Source organism: Medicago sativa, chromosome 3 (genome assembly GCF_051527215.1).
Source record: "Medicago sativa cultivar Bolivia chromosome 3, Bolivia_mono, whole genome shotgun sequence".
In the NCBI taxonomy this organism is placed as follows: Eukaryota; Viridiplantae; Streptophyta; class Magnoliopsida; order Fabales; family Fabaceae; genus Medicago; species Medicago sativa.
Genome location: NC_140751.1, coordinates 89,645,680 through 89,670,539, shown reverse-complemented (window position 1 = coordinate 89,670,539; position 24,860 = coordinate 89,645,680). Strand labels below are relative to the sequence as shown.

Below are 24,860 nucleotides of genomic sequence, written 5' to 3'. Positions count from 1 at the left end.
CCTTGCAACCAACTTTGATCCTCTCATTATCATTCTTTATGAACCTCAAATCGAAACCACTATACACAAAATAATTGATAACAACTTCCTTGAACTCTTCCTTTGATGAGAATTTACATCCTAATGTCCATTGTTTACAAACTAAACTGCTACATCTACACTTAACTACCACATCATCGTTTTTGTAACGTTTGGTTAACAAAAAGACTAAATTGAAAATGTTTACAAACTTAAAGGACTTATGTAAGACCAAAATAACTTAAAGAACTTATGTATGACCACAATAACTTAAAGGATCATTCAGTTACAAACCTCAAACTTAAAGGATGCATGATGTAATTTAGCCTTTTAAATTTGAGCTTGATATTTTGATATATTGATGTGATCATTAATCCGTTTAAAAACTCATTTCATATGATAATTTGACCAAAATTTAAATAGATTAGTGAACCAACAAACCAATGACTTTAAACTTTCCTTTAATATTTATATTATAGAGAATTCAACTATGTATATTTTGATTTCAGTTCTAGAACGGCTAAAATTGATTCTGAATGTAAAGAATTGATATGGCATGATAGGTTATTGCATTTTCAAAATGTTTTTTCCGCACAAGTTTTTAACTCAACTCACTTTTACACTAATGTATCTTTTTTTTTTCACCGCAAACCAGACATACAAATGGATGATATCATATTTTAGTTGTAATTTATAGTGAAAAATTAATTTAGATTAATAAGCCTAAGTATATAAAATACAAGGGTTGACTTGACCTATTCAGTAAAAAAATTAGAGTTGCTAAGCTGAAGTGATTGACTGTTTATTATGTGCTAATATTCTTTTTAAGAGATGTACTTGTACTAAAAAACTGAACAAATAAGTGATCTGTACATCTAAAACCTTCACATGGAAATGACCCTTGTCTCAAGATGCAACATATACTTTTTTACTTCATTTCCACGAGAATTTTCGCATCAAACAAATTGTCAAGTGATACATGAGGACAATAAAGTCACATGATACAGAATCTAACATAAAAAAAAAGGTTAGTGACGAATTTTTCCTCCATTGCTAGCAATGCAATCCAAGCAACTCTTCCCGAATTAGATCCAAACGAACAGGGGCCAAAAACCCCTCAGAGAAGTAATCATGAACTCGCACAAATCACACCTCTCTAAAGGGTGAGATAGTTTAACCGATACAATCATCTCTTTGACGACACCTCAAAATCCCAGGTTGAACTTCTAACTTCACCCCGGAAATCAAATACCACAGATCAGAAAAATTCCTTATACTGCTCTTCAGGATTGAGATCTCTCCCGGATTTTGGCTCTAGCGAAAAGTACTCCTGCCAAAAGCCCTGCAATTTGCATTTCTACCTTCAGCGTTGAACCAAGAATGTAACACAAACTTGTACAAGATTTACTAAATAATAACAGTAACAAGAAATGCAAACTTTAAGTTAATGTAAAAAACTAACCAAATAAAATGCTAGCAGAGTTCTCCAAACTAGTAGGAACTTTAAAGAGAAGGATGCCAGCAACTGAGAGTGGTATCTTATTCAGCGAACCTACAAGACTGCAGATGGCAAACTAGTTATTAGTTATGTGCTAAAAAGAACTATAATTTTTCTGATATAGCACGGCGTTCTAATGATCATGCATTCTAATAATCATGCATAACTAGTTTTGACTTGAGTTAGAACCGTGGTGAATGCATCATTAAATCCTACTATTCACGAAGTCCAATTTAATATATTGATTGGGAATCATGACTACAATTAAATTTGTCGCATTTAGGAAACTGAAATCAAGTGTGTATTTATCTGAAGAGCCATAATTGGAATTTCTGACCACACCTGTAAGTTGTAGCCCCTGTTTGATGAAGAAACCACATGGAGGTAAAGCTAATTGCTAGACCCAAAACTCCACTGAAGGTCATCACTAACCAAAAGCTAGGTAATCTCAGAAGTGGCCTGTCAATTGAAATACATTAATACCGAGATTTGCAAAACGAAAAAATATAGGGCATAGATTTTTACTTTTGAAATCAATATAACAAACAAAAAGCACATTTCTGGAGATTCTAGATCTGTTTATTGTTTAAAGAAAAACAAGCACGTAGTTAAAGATGACATAGGATGTATCGCCTCATATAATGATTTCACAGACAAAATGTGGGAGAAAACTCACGTTCTTAAGAGATAATCAGCCTCATTGAAAACAAGCATCAGGAAAATTCCCAAAGGCAAAGAAAGAGTGTTGTTCAACAAGACCATCGTAAACTCATTTAAATTTCCAGATTTAGTATATTGCTTTGCCGTATCCATGACCCTTCGTAGGGTCAGCTGCAATAACAAAGAAAAACAACCAACTAATCAGCACACTCAACTAAAAGCTGAAAACTAGTGCTATTTACGTATTGTAAATCGAAACCAAACTAAACCTCATCTGTTAAGTGTAAATTTTATTTGAAGAGCATCCAGGCAGTAACAGAATGGTAAGAAAAGTAAGTACAATAAAAAAAAAATGAAACTTAAAATTATAAAACACTAATACTCACAGAATATGATGCAGTTAAGAAACAATTTAGTGTCTGCCACACATAGCCAGTTGCATTAAAAGAGAGATCAGTAATCCCTCCAGTTATTGCTGAAATGATCTGCAAGTGAAAGGGAAACTTTTTCAGTCTGTCTTGTTTAAAAACATGAGATGTTTGGTAAAGCACATATCCAAAATTGGTGCTTGGTTCAAGAACATCATAACAATGAAGAGTTTCAAGTGGCAAAAGAAATCCTAAAAAATATTTATAGTAAGTATGAATCAAAAGAGACAAGTCATTCAGTCAGCATGACAGATCCCTGAGTATTCCCAAACATCAACCGTAACTGTCTCGCAACTATATCATACTCAATTTGGAATAAAAATTTAGATTAATATCTTCTAAGTTTAACTATCCTAAAACACCAATTCAACTTCAGCCATCATTTATGTAACCTAAAAAGTAGAGAAATAAAATATTTCCCACGGTATTCGACCTTTGGAAACTACAATAAAGCAGTATATGTTGGCAACAGCACCGGTTGTAGGAGATGTAAGTAAAACAAACCAGAACTTAAAAAGGTAAAACATGTGAGTACATTATTCCACATCAAAGTGGGGGTATCAAACACAGAAATCATAAGTTTCGTATGTCAAGCTTTAAAACATACCATTAGAAATAGAGCAGCCCAGACTCTGCCTTCGTGGTGCTTACTGAACAAGTACATTTCACCAACGGCAGTTATGACATTCGTAACATTCTTCAAGACTGTCACCATAGCCACATTAATGTATTTCAAACTGCATGTAGTACAAATGAATAAGCAAAACAATGCAATCAAGCAACAGAGAGTAAGCAACTGCTTTATGCAATGTAAATCCATAAATTGAGACTGGAAAAATTGAAATGTGAAGATGATTGACAATAAAAAGTTAACATCCTTAAGAGTTCAGAGCTTGTGTGCTCCCCAAAAATAGGAATAGTGTTTCCTGGACGAATATCAGCATAAAGTTTCAATTTCATTATTACACCAGAATACTCATAAATGGAATCTCTCTGAGCACATTCCGCATACTACTACTTTTTTTTAAAAATCAACACTGTTTCATACCCATCAGCAAAAAGAAAATTATTCTTTTTAAAAAATAAACTCAGTTATGTACCTAGTACCTACCAATAAACAATAATTAGAAAAGATACACTTGAGACGAGATTAGATTTCAAAAAACTGGAGGCATATGAAACATTACAAAAACCAAAGCCATTTTCCATGATGGGGACATTAATCAAATGAAGCCCTAGTATCTTATCATAAATAATATCTAATGACAAATCAATTAAAACCAAATCCATATTAATGGTTTGGCCATGGCCTATAGTTTTCCTTGGCCTCCTTTTATCTCTAACTATTGAACATGCTCCAACTAGGCTACCCATCTTACAGGTGCTTCACTTTGTCTTTTTCAAAAATGCTCTAATCACCGAAGCTGAGACTCTTATCATTTCTAGCCCTAACTTCTCTTTAATGCTTTCATTCTTAATCTTATTCTGTGAAGTGTACCCACTCTTCTACTGTAATACTCTCATCTCTATAACACTGAGCTTACTTTTGTTAACTTTTTACCACTCAATCTCATAGAAAATTACAGATCTTATAGTTGTGCCGTCACAAAAATATATATGTTTAAGAGGTGCCTCTCTGTCACAAAATACATCAAAAGCATTACTCCATTTCATCTATCTTGCTTAAATTCTACATTTGGCATCCCCCTCTATTGTACTTTCATTTTAAATGTACTTTCATTTCAAATGATAGATGCAAAATACTTAAATTGTCAGACTTGTAATCTGGTATGTTGTCTTGCTCGCGCTAAACTAAACTTGTATTTCATTTTAAATGTACTTTCATTTCAAATGATAGATGCAAAATACTTAAATTGTCAGACTTGTAATCTGGTATGTTGTCTTGCTCGCGCTAAACTAAACTTGTATTTCAAACGCTATTTTCACTTCCACTTCCGAAATTGTGTGTTATCTCCACATCTCAAACTTAATAACTAATAGGCCTTGTTTGGATAAACAAATTAATTTGCAGCTTATAGCATAAGTGTTTGTCATGATAAGCGCTTATGCATAAGCTGTTTCTATAACAAAAGATAAAATTAAATTGTTTATATATAAGCTATAAACTGTTTTCACAAGATATCTTGGAGAACTTATAAAAATAAGCCAAACACAGCTTATGAACATGTTATAAGCTGTTTTCATAAGTTCTCTCAGACAGTCTCGCAGTGTTTATGCTAGTAGATAAACTCAAATAAGCCAATCCAAACATTATCATATGAAAATAGTATATGAAACATCGATAATTATTATAAAACCAGTCACAAATTATCTGCCTCCATCATCCCCTTTGGAAGATGATTGACATATTCTAATGAAAGTTAAAAGTAAATATTATAATAGCCTCAAAGTTAAAGACTTCATACCTAAACATGCTTGTAATTAGCATTCCAACAAATATAACATTGACCGGAAACCAGACTTTAATCAACCTCCATGTTAGTGGTTCAGTTGAAACTAAACCCAGAAGGCTCAACATAGATACAATGATCACCGAAATGAAATTCTGCATCCACAAAAGTATCAACCTTTACATCATCATTAAACTATACAGATCTAAGGACCTGATTGGATTGACTTATTTGAGCTTATCTACTGACTTAAGCACATGTAAGCTCTCCCAGATAACTTACGAAAGCAGCTTATATCTTACACGAAAAAAATTAAACTTTGTTTTATCTTTAGTAATAGAAATAGCTTATACATAAGTGGTTATGGTATAAGCTGCAAAATAAGCCATTTATCCAAACAGGAGCTAAGTTAGAGAAGAAAACACAGAAAAAGGGGAAATAAAGCATTAAATTACCTGATACACCATCAAGGATATTCCAGCATTAAAATCATAACTAGAAAGTACAAATTTGTTAACTAAAATCATTCCACAAGAGGAAAGACAATAAGCAAGTCCAGATAATAAGGCTTGATTATGAACTTTAACAACAACCCTTCCATTTCTGGAACCTCTTTCTTTGCTTTTTTCCAACAACTTCCCTTTTTCTTCATCATGTTCATCATCCGAAGAAGACTTCATTTTCATGCTATGTTGTCAATTGCGCCGCTTTGAATCGCGGTGGCGCGGAGCTCAGTTCCGACCACCAGCTCCGCCTGTGTTGAGTGTAGTACGATGTGAAAGTAGAAGAGAACGTGAAAATGAAAAAATAAAAACTTTTTGACAAAGCCTTGTTTGTTTATGATCGAGGAGAAAAACCCATGAAGGATTATGAGTTTAATAAAGAGAATTGGATGAAGAGGGAAGAGAAATATTGAATGAAATTTGAGGGTTTTAATGAATGAACCCAGAAAGAAACAAAAGGGGTTCTGAATTTGAAAAAAGGTACCAACTTTTGTGGATATTTCAACTCACTATTGGGTTCATGTATGTAGCTTTCGTTTTCAATTACACACACTCCAAAACTCATGTGCTTCTTCTTCAATTCAATTGCGTCTCTGATTTGATTTCACTTCATTTATTTTGTGTTATTTTTGATAAATTCAGTTCATTTATTTATTTTTTTAAAAGATTTTTTTGACAACAAGATTAGATTTTTTTTTTTTAAAGATTATTTCAGTTCATTTATGATTAGCTTAAAATAGAGTAATGATATTTCTACATCCATATAATGACAACTTTGGTGACAGCCTTAGTTTTCTCTATTCTTATTGGTTAAAAACAATGGAGAGAGAAAAATGAAGAGAGAGGATAATAACATCATTTGAGTATGAGAGAGAAAGTTGTTTAAAGTTGTCAAAAAATGGTTGTACAAATATCATTTCTCCTTAAAATAATCATTTTCATTTATTTATATTTTTATTAAAGGACTGTACGTGCAACGTGCCCCACATGGAAAAAACTATAATAATAATCACAATAATGGGAAAGCACAAAAACATTTTTATTATTCAATAATGACTGTATCAAAATATTACGCAACTTGTTAGTATATATGTGTTGACCAAAATGAGTTTTATTGATATTCGGCTAGAATCCACTGACTTGTGGTGTGTTTGGTCCTTCTGTGTTTGTAGCACCGAAACTGACATTTCAGCCATCGCTTATGATGAGAGGAATAAGTTTGCCTAATTTTTGCGTATATCATAGTGGACTTGTTCTGATTTTTCAGTTACATTTCAACTAAATATGTATATTGCAATCATAGTTTCACCTTAACTACTAATATTGATAAAACATTTGTTATTTGAACATCAAGTATATGCATCATTCTCACTTTTTATCTTCTATATAACTTATACACATTTTGAACAGACAAAGTATTTGACATCAAATTTTAATCTACAAAAACCATTTCTCTTGATAAAATAACACAGGCGACAGACGAGTAAGCCCCCAACACGTATTCCATTTCTAATAAAAAATCAACAACTAAGTCAAAGCAAATGCTAGATCAGATTGGTCATAGCCAGTAAGAGAATATCCAAGAAATGGCAGAAAGTAGATAACTGGACGTAGTTCCAAAAGTAATCAGAAAATTTATAGATCAATAGTATAATTTCTTCAGCATCATATACAAGAATAATTACCCTTTACAAGGTGTGTTGCCCGTCCTTGTGGCTTATAGTTTGGATGGAGAAATTTTGGACAGGAAAACAAAGATGGGGTAATTTTTCATTTTAAACAAATATTCCCCTTTGAGTTTTTTTTTTTCCAAGGAGAAAAATAAAATGAGATACTAATGTGTAACCTTTCAATCATGTGAGTTTAGTTTCAATGCCTAACAAAAAACAATTTCAGATACAAAGATAATTTATTTAAGAATTAATCTGGTTAATATAGGCAGATTGTCTGGCTTCAATAAAACTCCTTATGCTTGCTGCATCTCCTTGCATGACTACCTTGCCATCCTCCATGTAGATTGCACCATCTGCATACTCTAGTTCTTCCAAACGATGGGTGACCCATAATGCTGTAACTTCTTCGGAAATATCCAGACAGTTTCTAACTGCTTTGATAACACCAACCTTTAAGGAAAAATGCAAAACATATATCGGTAAGTGTTGGTCTTGCACCAAAACTATCTAATCTATTACTTTCAGATCTACTGATATCAATAGATCTAGCTATATGCACGATTAAGTGAGGTCATGTTTCGAATAGAAAGGCATGCATATTCAGATGTAAGAAAAGCTAAAATAAACATTGCCCCAGCACAGCGGCATTGTTATCTGTCAGTGTACTCATGTCAGATGCAGATAAAAGGCAAAGGAAAAGAAATGATATAAAAAAAGAAATAAAACAGTGATTGCAGCTAGTTTTGATTTTGAGTAGCCAGTAATTTTTTCTGAATTGCTGCAATTTCAAGATCTCAATCTTCAGGATTTTTCACAAATATGATATCACAAACATGGCTATTGAATTGAGATTCAAATCGTGAATTTGAAGATCTATTTTCGAAATTGTGAATTGGATATTATTATGAATCGTAAGATTTGATCAATAAAATTTCACATTTTTAAGTAAAAACAAGTGAAATGCAAAAAGCATAAGCTGATACGGTGATACATTTTATACAAACTTCAAAATAATTCAAGATTCATGTCATAAATCAAAATGAAAAGAGTTGCTCGCTACACAAAGTTCAAGGACAAGTTCATCATTAGAAGGGTTAAGGTGGTTTTGTGGTTTGGAGAGAAGAACATAAAGGTTGAAGCGATAGAGGATTGTGGGTTCAACTTCCTCCACTACATTTCTAACAACTAATTATTGATATTTAACATTTTCAAAAAAAGAAAGTTGCAATTCATCATAATGAATCAAGATTCATGTTGTGATTCTATCCAAAGAATAGACAAACATAAATTTGTATTGATTCTGTACAATTTTGTTTTGATTTGAGATACAATTAACACGCATGACAAGATACTGACCATAAACACAAGAAAATGAAGGCATAGAACACCACAATTAAAGATCACCTGGTCAGTTTCATCTAGGAATGTTGTGAGCTCATCCAACAACAGAACCTTACAAGCTTCTGCTAGAGCACCGGCAATAGCAACCCGCTGCTTCTGACCACCACTCAGAGTTTGGACAGATCTCTGGACATAGCAACAGAGGGCAAATTCTTTTAGTATATGTATAATTCACACATGTGTTTCGGTGTTCAAGGTTGAAGTCCATAATACCTTCATGTAGTCAGATAAACCAACAGCATGTAAAGCTTGTGACACCCTGGATCTGACTTCATCGTCAGCTAAATTGATTTTACCAAGACCAAACGCAACATCAGAATCTACTGTAGGCATCACCACCTGCAACAAATGCAATAATATTATAATACACACTTTACAGATTAGTATATACACACATTCAAGTTGTATGGTAAAAATTGGTGGAACAGTTTCAAAATTATAGATTGATAACAAAATCAAGTTTTTAATTTCGCATTTTGTGAATGATTATTTTGGATCACAACAGTTTAATCTGAACTGCAGACATCAAGATAATATTCAAATGAAGATTAGATTCAAGTATATATTAGTAAGGTTATCTAACTGAATGATTCAAATTCATAAGAAAGTCTCATCGACGATGAAACTCCTATTATTGATTGTTATTGATTACAGTATGCAGAAAAGATAAATCAAGCAAGTTTGTTGTGCTCTGTAATGAAGAAAAATTTGGATAACTGACATGGCGTGCACTTAACTAAATTAGTCTCCTCTCTTTGCCCTTTCACAAGGCATCCTGTATTACCTTTGATATGCTGGGTTTTCATCAGTAAATTTAGCATATATATATCAAAACCTTGTCTATGCAATTGCAAACCTAACCATCACTGTTAACCAGAAAAAAGAATCAAGCCTGTTGGATTTAATAAAATATTTTCTGTTTCCGCTAACCATCACTGTTAACCAGAAAAAAGAATCAAGCCTGTTGGATTTAATAAAATATTTGCTGTTTCCGCTAATATTTGCAAAAGTTTCATCTTTAGTTTTTGTCTTGTTTTCAGATATTTATATAGGCACGTTGAAAACAACTTTTTACTGCAGGTCCTGATTAAAAAGTAAGTGTGAAAAGTATTTATTGAAAAGTACAACTATGAAATTACGTACCGATCAATAAATAGTTTCCATTTTTTAATTCCTAAACCAATGACCTTATGTCCCCATTAACAAGACCCCTCTTAAACTATAGTGAAAACTGAAAAACATGAAAAAGAAAGTGAGAAACTAACTGTCAGTGCCACTTCTTACACTTTGGGATGCAAAGGAAAAATAAGGCATGCTTTTTCAGAACATAAGATTGTAGAAAATCAAGCAGCAACAAGCCAACAACAATCAAATCTCTAGAATGATGATCAGATACTAGTTGTAGTCAGTTCAGACTCGGGACTGACCATGGCAATAAAAACTGTGGAAACTGTGATGACAGAAGGGAGTGTTTGTTTGCTTGCAAAATAAACAAGGCATGTGGAAAGGTTGGAAAATGCCTCAAAGCTGGCTTGAGCAGCTTAATTGTAGGTTGCGGTGTTAAGGGATTGGAATCACATATCCTCTATGTATGTCTGTCCCTCTAATTGATAAAATACTTCTTTTCATACAGTAATATTCTCCCTCTTAAGTAGTTTCCTAGAGGTGCTACTTTGTAATTGGAGGGACATTAAAGGAGATATACAAAAGGAACATGTATCATTTGACTCCCAGAAAGAAAATTCCATTAAAAATGAACTTTTATATACCTTTTTTCATATCAAACTATTACATCTCAGATGAGCTATTCAAATTGAGTCTACAAACAGCAAAGAAACGATGGCCAGATAAGTAAAAATTAGAGAATTTAACTCATATCCATTGTGATAAAAAGATTATTCTGTCAATCAATCTTAATCGTTAAATCATTAAAACAAATTAACTTTAATCATGATCACCACCACCACTACTACTACATTAAAGTGACACATGATTGGTTGCGATTCACAGACAGGGTAAAACATTTTACACTAACGGTATATCAACAATAAACTCAAATCTAAAACTTCAAATTTCGTTCTTCCTCCCTTTCTAACTTAACATGGCTCTAACTCTAAATTTGATAAGGCACCCTCTCTGAAACTTGGTTGTCGTAAAATTTTATAACAAGTTTTAGCATTGAAAAAAAAGGAACCTGATGATCCGGGTTTTGGAAAACAAAACTTTTAGGCTCCTTTACATATACAGTTCCTGAAGTTGGAGTGAATAGACCAGCCAAAATCTTCAAGAGTGTTGATTTTCCACAGCCATTGGGTCCAAGAAGCATCCAAAATTGCCCAGAAGGAATGCGAATCGAACAATCTCTAAGAACGTGCACATCCTTAGTTTGCCTCGCGGTGAACGAGAAATTCAGATTACGACCTTCAATTGCAATACTATCCACGCTTTTTCCCCTGAACAACACCCCAAATAATACAAACTTCGTCAAAAGCAAATACAGCAGAAAGAGTTAGATTTTGGGCACAAAGTGTTTGAGAAAATGCCGAAAAGAAAAATTAATTGAAAGTAGATTATAAACCTTGTAGTTTTAGTGGGAAGTGTAGAATAGATAGGAGCAACAAGGTGATGGTGAGGGGTAAAACTGAGAGAAGAGAGATTCATAGCATTTCCCACTTCTTTCTCTTCCTCTATCCCGCGAAACTATAACAAAATAAAAAGATAAGTAAAAAGAAAATAGCAGTTTTGTGTCTGTTTGGTTTTTCAGTTGCAAAAACTTGTTTTGATTGAATATAGTTTGTATAATTGGTTTTTTGATAATTGCAAGTTTAAGAAAAATGATTGTACCAAGAAAATAGTTTAAGGAAAATGATTTATTTTATATTTTCTTACTTTTACTTAATTCGGTTGAACTCACTTAACTATCAGTTGTGATTTTTGTGAATTAGCAAATAAATCCCTGAGATAATAAAAAGTTGGTTAAAATTATTGTTATATTAACTTTTATATATAGAGGCTACAACGTTACGTAAGTACTCCCTCCGTTTCAAAATGAGTGTCGCTTTAACAAAAAAAAATTGTTTCAAAATGAGTGTCGCTTTCAGTTTCCAATGCAATAATAACTTTTTCTTTTCAATTGTACCCTCCAATTAATACTCTGCACACTACTTCCAAAGTATTACTTTTAAAACTAACCAATAGTTAATAAGGATAATTTGGTAAAATAACCATTCTCTTTCTCTTAATCATTGCATTTCTTAATATGTGTGTAAACACCTAAAACGACACTCATTTTGAAACGGAGGGAGTAACATTTTCTCAAAAAAAAAGAGTAACATTTTAATTGAATATGAAGTTTTATAGGCAAATTAGCATAGTGAACAAACATGGATGTGACTTGTGAGATGAAAGTATAATTTGACATATTTAGTTATCGTGTCACATTATAAGCCCTAATTTCATAAATTAATGAATGAACCATTTCAAATGATTTTTTTATTATTTAAGAGATGTATTTGCCTATTCACGGTAGACTTATTTGCTTTAAGTTCATAATTGTTTTTTTTTTATATATATATAAAAAAGTTTAGGTGAGTTGAACTTTAAGAATTCACCAGAGTCAAGACAGATCTCAAGACTTAATTAGCGTTTGTAGATCATCCGTCAAAAAGGTCTTCATATTCATAGCGGGATTTCAACCTACAACTACAAATCAACTTCTTATCAATTAAGTAAATTTTCATTAAATTCACAATTTTTTGGATGACAAATTTGTCTATTATATTAACCAAATAAAATAAGATCTCCAACGTTAAAACTTCTAGCACCAATTTTGGTTATTAAGTTATTTTTAACTTTAGAAGCTGATGTGAAATTCCTCCAAAGATGAAAACTTTTGGTTACACATGAATCCCCTCCCTCTTTTTTATGGCGTGACACTATTTGTTCTTATTCACACTATAGTGACGTGCCCAACAAAAGAGTCATCTTCTTATCTCTAGTTGTATGTATGGCATTGTGTCTCTCTTAATTAATGGCTTTCTGTGTAACTCTCTGCTACTACACCTCCTTTCCTTCTCTTTCCCATTTCTCAAAACCTTTGACAAGGAAACATGTCCGTTCTTCTTTCCCATTGATTCGTGCAGTTCAAGACGGTGAACCAGGGGGCAGTACACAGCCACAAACTAAGAGCTCTGATGCTTCCTCAGCCTCCTCTAGTAGTGCTCAGTCTTCAACCACTGCCCCTAAGACTCTTCCTAAGAAACCTGTTTATTCCAGTGAGTCAAGCAACCAAATAAATATTTATTAGAATTTTATATATATACTGAATGCTGCTGCTGTCTGTGTGAGTATTCATTTTTGTTAATTTGTGGACAGTGAAGAAAGGTCAGATTGTGAGGGTGGACAAGGAGAAATATCTCAATAGCATCAATGTAAGAAGACTATTATTGATTTAGTTTCAATTATAGTTATTTCAGCTGTGAGTAGGAGGACTCAAATAACATGTCCAAGGTTAATTTTTCAGTATCTTTCTGTTGGGCACCCACCCTATTACAAAGGATTAGACTACATTTACGAAGACCGTGGTGAGGTAAACAAACAAACACCAAAAGATTATGAAAACAAAATACTTTATATGATTAGTGTTTATCTAACTAGAAATGTCAAACTGTATTTGTAGGTCTTGGATATGCGTATATTTGAAACAGGAGAGCATGCACTTGTAAGTAACTTGTCAGTAGTGTGTGTGTGTGTGCTGTAGGTGTGAACCAAAGGCAGCTGACAGCATGCCAATAATTTTTTTACACAAACAACATGACTATTTGTTTTCTATGATTCCAATTATGGTAACATTGTGAAGTATGTGAAGTTTAAGTTTTATTATTGTGACACAAAACTGTACCATTGCTTAATTCTCAGGTTGCATGGGTAGGAGTCCCCACTGCTCCAGCTTGGCTTCCTACATACATGCTTATCAAGGTAATGCTTTACTTGTTCCAATGGCTGCTACAATCTAATAGTAAATGAAATCTGATGTAAATTGTTTATTTTTATCTACATTTACATGACTTCTTTACATTTTAGTTGCTTTGAAAGCACCTCACTCTTACTTTTTTTGTTGCAGTCAGAGAAGCTCAATTATGAGAGACTATAACACTCCTGTTTATCTAGTATTGTAAGAGTGCATGATTTAAGAAGATTGATACCATCAGAGACACCATACCCCATCTTTAGTTGAGCTGTGTGATCAATTCGAATGACTACCGTCAATTATTTGGGACAATTAGCTGTGCTACCCAGATAATGTTTTCGGCCATGACCATCATTGTATTTATGCTTTTTTTTTTTTGAGGGATTGTATTTATGCTTCTATATTTTAGTTTTTAATAAATAATACAGTTAAAGATATGAAAATCAACTGCAAATACACTTCCTTCAAAAAAAAAATGTTTTTATTTATTGTTTATACAACAATGCAACTTATTTTCAATGTTAGGAAGTAGAACGAATCTCTTCACTAGAATTGCATAATTGTAGAACTTGAGGTATCCAATATTTAACCAAGATTGAGGGCAGACAAAATGCCACAGAAGCTTATAACTTGGACTTTTGCTCTCTAGTCTTTGGCTTCAAACTTGCATTTACATGTGATGCTTTTGGATGGGGAAAAAAAATTCAATTGCCATCATAGGACATCATACATGAACTCTCTCTGAATCTAGATCCTCTGTAATAAGCATTTTTTATTAAAAGAAAAAATATCAACTATAATTGGAACTACATGAACTCTCTCTGAATCTAGATCCTCTGTAATAAGCATTTTTTATTAAAAGAAAAAATATCAACTATAATTGGAACAACATTGCCAACATCTTACTGCGCTGTGCAAATTGGCAACATCACAGCTAAGGCACTGTCGATGCATCAGGATGCTTCCATATACAACCAACAACCTGTTTTATTGTTCCATAAGCTGAACTGTCAGATATGCCTAGTTAATGATGAATTTTCTTTTTCCTGATGTGATCGATCAAACGACTTAGAATTGGAAGAAATCGAAAAATGAGCTTCACTAATTCTAGAACACTTTCCAAAGCAGATATCAAGTTATCAAATATGCCATGATCTAATAAATTTTAAAATCTAAGGCTATGCCTTTCCAACTTTAGAATCTTTCCTCATATGTGGAAAGCCAGGATAATGCATAAAAAGTTGGATTCAAACTATATATTATCGCATATAGCTGGCCTGAATCAAAATTTGGAGACGAATTACAGGTTCAAGTTTTCATAAGAATTCATTCACATATACAAATATCAAAACAAAACAGAAAATTTAAAGGCATGGTAATAAAGAAGCACCACACAGTCCATTTATGTCTCTCCGTCAAAGCATGGTTTACAGATCTAGGCCATTACTAAAGTGAAGCTTAATTAGCATTCTATACTATCTGATACTATTTCAAGGTAAAAATTATTTAGGGGGTGGTGTCACTCCCAGACTAACTACCATCAATTCACATTCTATTCAAAACAAATTAAAAGCAGGTAAAAAGGGAAGAAAAAAAAATCATTGTCCTTTAGAAGGCGTGACTTGTGGCTAAAGGTAAAACTAGGTGCAAAGTTTGAAACATATCTAACATAGTACCATTTTTCCCTCGAAGAGAAATTAATTAAATGAGAACATGTAGTTCTAATATATAACTACAAAGATAAATAATCATAGACGATGCTACAGTTCCATCCATTGTTTTCTCCAATTCGGTGGTTATATGTAACAGTTGTACTAATTCTTAACAAACTATTCCAACCATTAATGGAAAAAATTACCAGAAATTCAATTTTCAAAAGGCTACATATTTGCTAAAATTGAATATTCTAAAAAGACGACATCACAATAGTATTATTATACTATAACATATTTAGTTCAGTTCATAATGCAATGTGCGAGATTTGAAGCAAATATTAAGAAATTAGAGCAGCACTTGGCTGACATTATAACATCTAAATCGTGACTTCAATCTTGGAAAATCAAATGACAAACCATCAAAGTGCTTGTTTGTTTTGAAGTTACCTCCGTGTGTTTACCTACCACGTCAAATCCTAGCTTCTTCAATACCACAGTCATACAACCTAGGGACTCGAGAATATAAATTGTACAGTGTATCCAAGCATACCATAACGCAATGCATAACAAATAAAACAAGTGAAAATAACAGCAATTTGTCAAGTTTTGTTTCATGAACCATTGATTAACAATGATCTGCGAAGTCACCAGTAATCAAAACAAAACAAATAGAAAAAATAAATAACATAAACAGAAATCAACCCATATTCGTAAAAATCACCAATAATCAAAACAAAGAGAAAATAAATAACATAAACAAAAAATAATCCATATATATGTTGCAGTTGAATCTCATGCTCACATGTTAGGAACAAGGTGATATCAAACTCTCAGCGTAGACTTCTGGGTCCATCCAACCATTGATGTTTTGAATCTTTGGAATTTTTGAAGTACCATTTTTGGAATCATAAACACCCAACTCCTTTTTGGAACTTGTCATCTCATATAAATCAATTAGAAATTGATCATCCTCAGAAATATATACAGCCTTGGTATAGGGCTCAAAATCATGGTTTCCCATAGCAGGCACAGTGTACAGTTTAATCCAAGACTCTTTAATTCCATATTCCTTCATAACCCAAACATCCAAATACATATTACTACTTGCAAAGATGCACAAACAATCATTAAACACCCCCAAGGTCCAATAGTCCCCTCAAAATCAGGCCGTGGAAGCTTTTGATATGACTCCTTTTCAAGATCAAGAGAAACAATGTCATGGAAAGTACCGCTACTCGAAAAATCAAATGCCAACCAATTAACAGTGCCACTCACAAATACTCCTGGTCCAGGCATGCGACGACAATATGGGAAGTCATTGATCCTCCTCCAATAATCAGTACCCAAAGTATGGACATTAACTTCATTCTTTTTTATTTTGTCAAAGTGAGAAATAGCAACAACCTTATAAACATTATTGAAAAGATCATACCCGAAGCTATATAAAGAAGAAGTGCCCCTTTTCTTTTTCAAAGAAGGCAACCTATTGTATCTTCTAATAGAAGGGTTCCACAGAAAAGCAGAACGTCCAGCAATGGCGAAACAGAGAATACCGTCGCAAGAGCAAATTTCCAAATTATTGCTATACATACTAATAAATGTATTCAAGGAAATTGGGCAATTGAGCTGAGTCTGTGTGAGGCTGCTAGAGTTTGTTACATTGCTGAAAAGAGAGGAAATTGATGAATCCCAAAGAAGTAGTTCACCTGAGTCGTCCACACTGCTTACGATGAGGTGTTTCTTTGACATGCGAAGGTGCTTCTTTGCGAATTTACGATCATTCGAGATTAGAGATTTCCAGGACTTGCAGATGCATCGGAGCTGCAGGAGTATCTTCACCGGCAGCCTACACAGGATTTCCTCCACAAGGTGGAACGGAAGAGAGGGTAGTAATGGTGATGTTAGGGTTTCGGCGGAGGTAGTGAATTGCAGCGACATAGACTAGGGTTTAGGTTTTTTTTTTTTTTAATAATGAAAGGGTTTAGGACGTTTTATAGGCGATTGCTCAATAATCACAAAAAATATCTATTTGGAGATACGACTTGATCCCTTGAATAATTTGACAGGTTTATTGTAACACATAAACCAATTATGTACAAAATAAGCACAAGTATGCTTCATCGTCTTAAAAAAAACATGGATGAAGGCTCAATTTTGTTTCTCATAATTTCTTCTCGATCCAATTTAGTCTTTGACAAAAAAACGATATCTAAATTGGACTTGGGACATTTTCTATTCATAAGACAAAAGAAGGTTGCTTTTCTGACCTGGAGAAGTTCATATTGACACATGGAAAATACTAAAATGCCCTCAGCGGTAGTTAACTACCGTTGAGGACCTGGCGGCAGTTAACTACCGTTGAGGACCCAGCGGTAGTTAACTACCGCTGAATTCATGTCTTCACGTTCACTATTATTTTTTCCTTTTTTTCCCAAACAAATGAGAAGTTTCACCACACTCTTTCTCTTTTGTCTCTCCACTTCAATCATTTTCTTCTCAACACCTTGTTCTCCCCAAAAGGAATTTTCCAACTCAGTTTCTTTTCCTACAACAATTTTTCTTGGTTGAAATTTGGTTGTAACAACAAACCAAATGAAAATGATCCAACAAAGTTTCTATGGCTTCTTATCCTCTTCAACAATTAATGGGTAAGGATTTCAATGATTCTTTGAGAAGTAGATGGTGATGGTGCAGGAACACCAAAATAGAGACAAAATTATTAATTTTTTAAACTGCAACTATTACTTCCATTTCCTCCTACTTTCATCTTGTTTTATAACTACAACTATTACTTCCACATTTAATCCAAGGGGTGGTTATTCTCATCAAAATGGTACTTGCAATAATTAACAACTATGTTCTCACCAATCATGGAGGACCAACCAATTTTGTCAAAATCAAAACTTTATCAAATGGGTCATTCTTAAATTTGAAGAATCATGGATCTAGCTTCTCAAAAAAACAAAGTTTTGAAGATACATGGGATATTGATGAGAATTACACAAATTCTCATGACATTTTTGTTGGTGGTGATTGAAACATGGGATATTGATATGGAAATGGGGAAGAAGAAAACGAAAAGTTGGGATTATTTTGTGGGTTTGAGAACATTTGAGAATTTTGTGAATTTGGATTAGTGGGATTTGGAAGCTGATAATTTTGCATAAAATTGAAGAAACGATTTTGGTTTGGATCCATGAGTAAAAATGAACAGAATGAATGAGATAGAATGTGGAAAAGGCACAGAAGAGAGGAAGAAATGGTGGCAGCGGGAGAGAGAGAGAACAGGGGAACAGTAAACAAAAACAATTTCCAGCGGTAGTTAACTACCGCTGAGAGTCCAGCGGCAATTAACTACCGGCGCTTTAATCAACAGTAATTAACAACCGCTTGGGGCAAAAAGGTCATTTCCATGTGTCAATAGGAAGTATTCTATGTCAAAAAAGCAACTTTCAAGACAAAATTAGTTTCAAACTCATTATTACTTTTTTGACAAATTCAGACTCATTATCACGAAAGGACTATTTTTTTCTCGGTATGAAAATGTCATAGACTAATTTGAGTATTAGTTTTTGTTGAAGACTAAATTAGACTATGTGAAAATTGTAAGAGACCGAATTAAATCTCTACTTTAAAAAAGTAGTATAAAACAATTCTAATAGTTACCCATGTCATGTATATATTTTTTTTTAATAGTGACTAGACCATGCAGTTCAATAAGTGATAATTTGGTTCAACCATTAACCCTAGCTCAATCGGGTCAATTACTAGTCTGGTTTTTAAAACCTTGGGTTTACTTTTTTTTTATTGAATTCTTAACTTATACAAAATTGATCATCATATTTTAACATGATTCGGTTTTGGTTCATCTATCATATTTTTATTTTTATTTTTATAAATAAATGATTTGACATATATAGTATAGTATGATGTAGAGTGATCAATACTTTTTTTACAAATAGAGTGATCAATACTAATATATGACAACAAAAAAAAGTGATCGATACTTATAAAATTACAAACAAACAAAAAAATCTTCAATTTCAACTTTAACTTCATCATTTATGGACATATAATAAACAAGTCTAACAGCTTCGTATTTTATGAATACTTTGAGAAAAGAAAATAATCAACACCAAGTCTTTCGGTTCACTGAAGGACCCTCACCCAACACTCTAGTTAGGTCGACGATCAAATCGATTTTAAAAACATTGGGCTCACTTTCTTTGTTTACTAAATGCTTAATCTTGTCTCTAAGATAAACAGAACTCAATATAATCTTGGCTTTTTGTTCAAGATTTTTAAAAAAAAAATGATGTTTGTATAACCTTTTTATGAAAACATCTTGATATAAATAATTTAGATAGTATTTTTAACAATTTTTTAAGAGAAGTGTGTTATTTTGTGTTTATTTAAAATTATATAAATAGTTTTTGTATTTCTCTCTTTCTATTAACAATGCAATCACACATATAAGATACAACTACTTATGCAACCACAGAAGTTTTCAGCTTGCCTTTTGCTGCTCCTTGTCTCGGGCATGTGATGTGATACTTTTGAGAGAGAAAATGATTTCAATTGCAACTATAGGACATCATACATGAGCTCCCATGTGATCTTATTACTCAATAGTCAATAGTGAGCACCTTTTGATGTATCTCTTATTCAAAGAAAATATAATGACTACTGCATTATTGTTGTAACAACTGGTCAACATTTTACAGAGTTGCTTCAAATTCTTCCCTCCCACCTTGCTACTTCTTGCCAAGCATTCTTGCAATTGCAATATAGACAGTAGTTTCAGAAAGTGCAAATAAATTCATTTAAAATCTACATCCATGGGCATTTCCCACTTCCCAGCATTGTAAATCAAAGTTAACCGCTGAAAAGTTAGATTAACGATCAATTCCCCTCTTAGCACGTTTCCTGGAATTCATAAGTTCCACTAACGAGGGAAGAGGTCGAAGCACAGGAAGATTCATTGACCTGTAATACTTTCTGACATGTTCACTCAAGCCTGGGGATCCAATATTTTCATATAACGCACTCTTATGAACTTTTGTGTTTTCCTGAACCTCAGATTGCTGATAATTATTCATATTATGTAAATCTTCATTTCTTCCTGGCGACATCTCCCATTTCGCTTCAACAGCATCATCCAATAATTCTTGTTTTGCACCACTTGAAACTGTTTGCAAAGGGACATTAACGGGTAAAAGATTACACCCTCCTCGTAAAAAGTCGACATCTTTGAGACCAAGCCTTGCTCTTCCAAACAATGTGACAGGCGAGCGATTAACAGGAAGAGTTAATTTTTCCAGTGCTTTTGCATCAGTGCACTGCTTGACGGGTGATTTAGTTTGTACACAAGGCTGAGTGGTCCCTTCAAGCACAGGATAACAGTTTACAGGTTTGACAAATGCATCAACATCATCGTAAGTTTCCACAGTCATACCCAAAAGCTTTAGCACTGAGTTATTGAGACTGACTTTAGAATTAAAACAGTATTTCTTAACATAATTGAGCTGCATTGCCCTGCAGGGAGGGGTTGTGGAAACAACCCACCTTGGAGCAAGAAATTGAAGTGCCTCTTCCAGTTCTTCCTTGGACGAGTGCATTGAGTAACAGACATGCCAAACACCAAATTGATCCTTAACTGCTTCGTTCATTCTCTTCTTTCTAGTGTTTTGAACATCCGATAACTCTTCACATGCATACCATTGAGCAGAAGGGCGGACAATGAGAGGCTCAGTCTGGCGAGTTGCCTTGGCCTCAACCAGTTTCGCTTGTGCTCTTTCATATAGTCCTGGAGATCCATCAAATAAATGGAAACGAGAACATGGATCTTCGCAAATAATTTCAGGCACCGTAACCATGAGATTCTTGAAACATTCTGGATTTTGGGCTTTATCAACATATATCTTTGCTCCAAATGTTTGGGACACTTGAACAAGAATTTCTTCCTGTCCAAGGACATCACAGGTAAGATACACTGTCGATGCATCAGGATGCTTCCATATACAATTAACAACCTGCTTTGTAGTTCCATAAGCTGAACTGTCAGATAGAACTATTGTTACTCATACTGAGTTAACAATATGCAGAATGATGGATTCAGTAAAATTAAAAATAACTCAGCAATGTGCATCTAGTGATACATTGAAAGTTTTGAAAATTGCAACTGCTAAAAGAAAAATGAAAAAGATAGATTAAGCGTGCTTGGGCTTAAGAATCTACCTGCTATAACATATTCAATTTTCAACACACAGAAATGATAAGTTTTGGCAACTATAAAGACTAAGGTTTAAGGCTTTTAATATGAAGCTGCGAATTTGTATATTATTACCAAACTGCTTTATGTACAAAATGCTCATACACTATACAATGAATGTTTAAAATATTCGATGATAAAAAAAAAAAAAACATCACAAAAGAATACTAATCATACTGCATTACCCAACATACAAGTTTTTCCTCCAATAACTTGCCTCTAGAAACAAAGCCAAATGAGTATATGCAATCAGCCAATCACATACCAAGAGCTTATTATTATTTCTAAGTTGAGGAGGGGGATTTTTATTTGCATTTAAGAAACTTACCACTAGATAATGTAAAATAATTAACAAAAAACAATTTGACTACCTAAACTGTAAATTTACTTCCAATGCTAATAATTAATAAAAATAGCAAAAGATTATGGAGTTTGATGATGTGCTTTATGTAAGCAATAAAAAGTTATTGGACCTGTTGAAGAGAGGAATGCTTGGCAGGCATGGCACGATTAAAATCGCCAAAAGTACAGTCTAAGAAAACACAATCAAGAGGACAACACGGCTTTTTTCCTTTCGTCCCTACATACTTGCCAGGTAAATTGAATAGACATTCAAGGGTGAGCCTGCAATCTCCTGTGTGTAAAACATTGCCAAATTTTCCTTCAAACAAGAACATCACCGCCCCTGAACAAAACAAGATGAATGAATCATTTTATAGCTAAATAAATAAACAAACAAACCGAATTAAGCACAAAACATAAAGATAAGCACAATTTTCAGAAAAATGTTTTCAGGATTCATTTTCAAAATCAAACCAAGCAATTATAATGATAAATATAAAATAAATTATTTCCTCCTCCCTGACAGAATTCAAGTTCTAACCACAAAAAGTGAATCTTTGCTTCCACCTTTTGAAGAGCCGAAATTGATTTTGACATGTTTGGATGTTCTTGAGTAGAACTGATTTTGTCTACAGAATGGATTTTAACTGGAAGCTAGAATTTATAGTTTTTGACTTGTACAATTGATTTTTAGCCTAAAATCTATTTTTCAACCCAAAAGCTACAAACTACAAAGTGCATTGAATTGAATGTAAAATTGATTCAGGTAAAAGTGGGTTGAAAATCACTTTACATTCATTTGACAAAATCAATTTGTGTCACCGCTGAACCAAACACAGTCGAAATCATCCATAGTTGAATCAAAATACAAGTGTAGAAATTGGTTGTAAGAATTAAAAGGGGGAAAATTACCAGGACAGTGATTGGCATCAAAAGCGGTAACAGTGAAGTTTCCATCAGGATCATCGACAATCAAGGATTGACCTACTTCAATTTCCAAAAACAAAGAAGCATCAAGCTGCAACAACAACAACAGGAACAAGATGATTGAGTACAATTAGAGGAAGAAAAGGGGGTGAAAATGTAAATAAGGAATAACCTGACCTGAGGGTAATGTTGAAGGAGGAGGGTTTTGGTGAGAGAAGTAGAGTAAATTGGGAAAGAGGAATGAGAAGTGATGTTTGAAGAATGATCTTTGTGAGCGTGTGTAATGAAATGATGCCTCTTGCTGCTTTTGGAGGATGGAGTCCATGTGTCTACAGAGAATGGTAATCCTTGAGGCATTTCGATCGGCATCTTCCAATTATTCTCTCTCACCAACAACTTCTTCTAACCATGTTTAATACCTTATCGCCGGCCTTGGGTTTCAGATCTGACCTCGTTCAAATGCCGTGGCTTCCCGCGAAAGTTTCACCATAACAAACAAATAATTTTTCTTACAAAGACCTTAATTACCTTACTTATATATGATATGATATGATATTATGATACTCCTATATGATATGAAGGGATAAAAAAAGTTTGTGTGATTTTGTTATTAATTTTATCATTTATTTAAACTAATTTCTTTGTGATTTTATCATATTTACTCGATTAAATAATTTTTTTTTTAAATATGTATAATTTTAAAAGTTAAAGGGGAAAATTCACAAGCGACTATGAGGTGATTTTAACTTCAAATAGTGGGTGTAATCATGGTTAAATTAAAATTAATATATAAAAAAAATGTAAGAATTTCAAATTATTGATGAAGTAAAGAGAATAGGAATAGGTGTTTAAATTGTAAAAATTAAAAAGTAAAAAACAAGCTGGGTTCATGAGGTTTTGTAACACACAAATAATAGTTTTATCATAAGTAAAAATTTATGGATTTGAATTTTTCCATGTTTGTTTTCAACACGAGTGAATTATGTTCATCATCTCACTGTTAAAAGTAATTGGATTCTACAGCTTCAAAAAATCATTTTTTACTTTTACTACATACAATAAGAATATCACATGGTAACCACATATAATAAAAATATCACATTTTAATTTCATTTTCCATTTTTCAAATGTATATAAAATATGATAAAATAAGATATGATTATCATTTTCTTTTTGGTCAAGATATGATTATCATTAGGGATGGGAATAGGTCAGACCGGCCTACAGGGGCCTACGGCCTAGCCTACGACAAGCCAGATCAGGTTAGGCTTTTTTCTTAAATAGAGAAGGACTAGACTTTTTTTTAAGCCTATTTAGCTTAAAAGGCCAGACCACAGGCCTCTCAAAAAGTCTCTTAAGCCTATTAGGCCAGCCTATTTAAGTAATAAGAATAATATTATTTATTATTATGTTATATTTTGTACTTTGAATTAAAATATAAATTTGTAAACTTTTTCAATAATTTAAGCTTTATTAGTTTTTTTTGACAAATATATAAATGTATTATTATAAACTAGAATAGAAATATGATACAAATATATAGTCGATTTCATTAAAACCTTGTGTTGATTATCAAAAGAGAGTTTAATCTAATTGAACTATTTGTTCGTTAGTCCATTTAAACTTAGATCATATAGCTTACTTAAAGATGTTCATAAGATATAGGCTTTTAAACAGGCTAGCAGGTCATATTAAGCTTTCAGAAGGCCAGGCTCAAGCCTAAAAAGTAGGCCTATGACAGGCCGCAGGCCAGACTTAGGCTTTAAAAAAATATGGCAGACCAGGCTTAGGCCTTGCAAAGCCTAGCTCGGCCTAGGCTATTCCCATCCCTAATTATCATTTTATCCCCGTAAAAAGTATTTTACACGCAAAGGACACACATCTTTCAATCTCATTATTCTTGAATTTTTATTCTCTAAATTCTAAAAAAAAAAAAAAAATATATCAACTAACATGTGACATAAAGAAATATGTTAAAGTTATCTATAAATAGAAGTTGTGTTGAAAAAAAACAATCTTTACACTTTTGAAAAATTGGATAGACAGACTGTAAGCATTTTATATTTAGTTCCCTTGGACCCTTATGACAGTAGGTTAGTATTTT

General features: G+C 33.1%; 4 protein-coding genes and 1 pseudogene across 6 annotated transcripts; 1 reads left to right on the top strand and 4 right to left on the bottom strand.

The window, feature by feature from the left end:
• Nucleotides 1-799: 799 nt before the first annotated feature.
• GONST1 (golgi nucleotide sugar transporter 1) lies at nucleotides 800-6,118 on the bottom strand. Its single transcript, XM_085755512.1, has 8 exons — nucleotides 5,471-6,118; nucleotides 5,031-5,170; nucleotides 3,212-3,341; nucleotides 2,563-2,661; nucleotides 2,193-2,347; nucleotides 1,859-1,975; nucleotides 1,481-1,578; nucleotides 800-1,360 (listed from the first exon to the last, which is right to left on the bottom strand). Exons 1-8 carry the CDS (start codon nucleotides 5,699-5,701, stop codon nucleotides 1,302-1,304), a joined length of 1,029 nt encoding a protein of 342 aa, XP_085611638.1. The 5' UTR covers nucleotides 5,702-6,118; the 3' UTR covers nucleotides 800-1,301.
• A 1,014-nt stretch (nucleotides 6,119-7,132) lies between these two features.
• Nucleotides 7,133-11,354, bottom strand: ABCI10 (ABC transporter family protein). The gene is made up of 5 exons (XM_085755518.1): nucleotides 11,171-11,354; nucleotides 10,787-11,045; nucleotides 8,806-8,931; nucleotides 8,596-8,718; nucleotides 7,133-7,641 (listed from the first exon to the last, which is right to left on the bottom strand). The coding sequence occupies exons 1-5, from the start codon at nucleotides 11,251-11,253 to the stop codon at nucleotides 7,432-7,434; spliced, it is 801 nt and encodes a 266-aa protein (XP_085611644.1). The 5' UTR covers nucleotides 11,254-11,354; the 3' UTR covers nucleotides 7,133-7,431.
• A 1,240-nt stretch (nucleotides 11,355-12,594) lies between these two features.
• On the top strand, nucleotides 12,595-14,190 carry NDHO (NAD(P)H:plastoquinone dehydrogenase complex subunit O). 2 transcript variants are annotated; one of them, XR_015032470.1, is made up of 7 exons: nucleotides 12,595-12,866; nucleotides 12,967-13,022; nucleotides 13,115-13,180; nucleotides 13,271-13,312; nucleotides 13,510-13,569; nucleotides 13,715-13,823; nucleotides 13,854-14,080. XR_015032470.1 is itself a non-coding variant. In XM_085755519.1 (6 exons), the coding sequence occupies exons 1-6, from the start codon at nucleotides 12,623-12,625 to the stop codon at nucleotides 13,742-13,744; spliced, it is 498 nt and encodes a 165-aa protein (XP_085611645.1). In that variant the 5' UTR covers nucleotides 12,595-12,622; the 3' UTR covers nucleotides 13,745-14,190. The 2 variants fall into 2 exon arrangements, 1 of the variants encoding a protein (XP_085611645.1); XM_085755519.1 differs by having other exon boundaries at nucleotides 13,715-14,190.
• Nucleotides 14,191-15,755: 1,565 nt separating this feature from the next.
• Nucleotides 15,756-17,257, bottom strand: LOC146941699 (F-box/kelch-repeat protein At3g23880-like; annotated as a pseudogene). Its single transcript, XR_015032469.1, has one exon. The product of XR_015032469.1 is annotated as an F-box/kelch-repeat protein At3g23880-like (transcript).
• A 2,338-nt stretch (nucleotides 17,258-19,595) lies between these two features.
• Nucleotides 19,596-23,312, bottom strand: LOC146941698 (DNA repair metallo-beta-lactamase family protein). Its single transcript, XM_085755517.1, has 4 exons — nucleotides 22,934-23,312; nucleotides 22,742-22,847; nucleotides 21,961-22,172; nucleotides 19,596-21,248 (listed from the first exon to the last, which is right to left on the bottom strand). The coding sequence occupies exons 1-4, from the start codon at nucleotides 23,123-23,125 to the stop codon at nucleotides 20,112-20,114; spliced, it is 1,647 nt and encodes a 548-aa protein (XP_085611643.1). The 5' UTR covers nucleotides 23,126-23,312; the 3' UTR covers nucleotides 19,596-20,111.
• Between the last annotated feature and the right edge of the window lie 1,548 nt (nucleotides 23,313-24,860).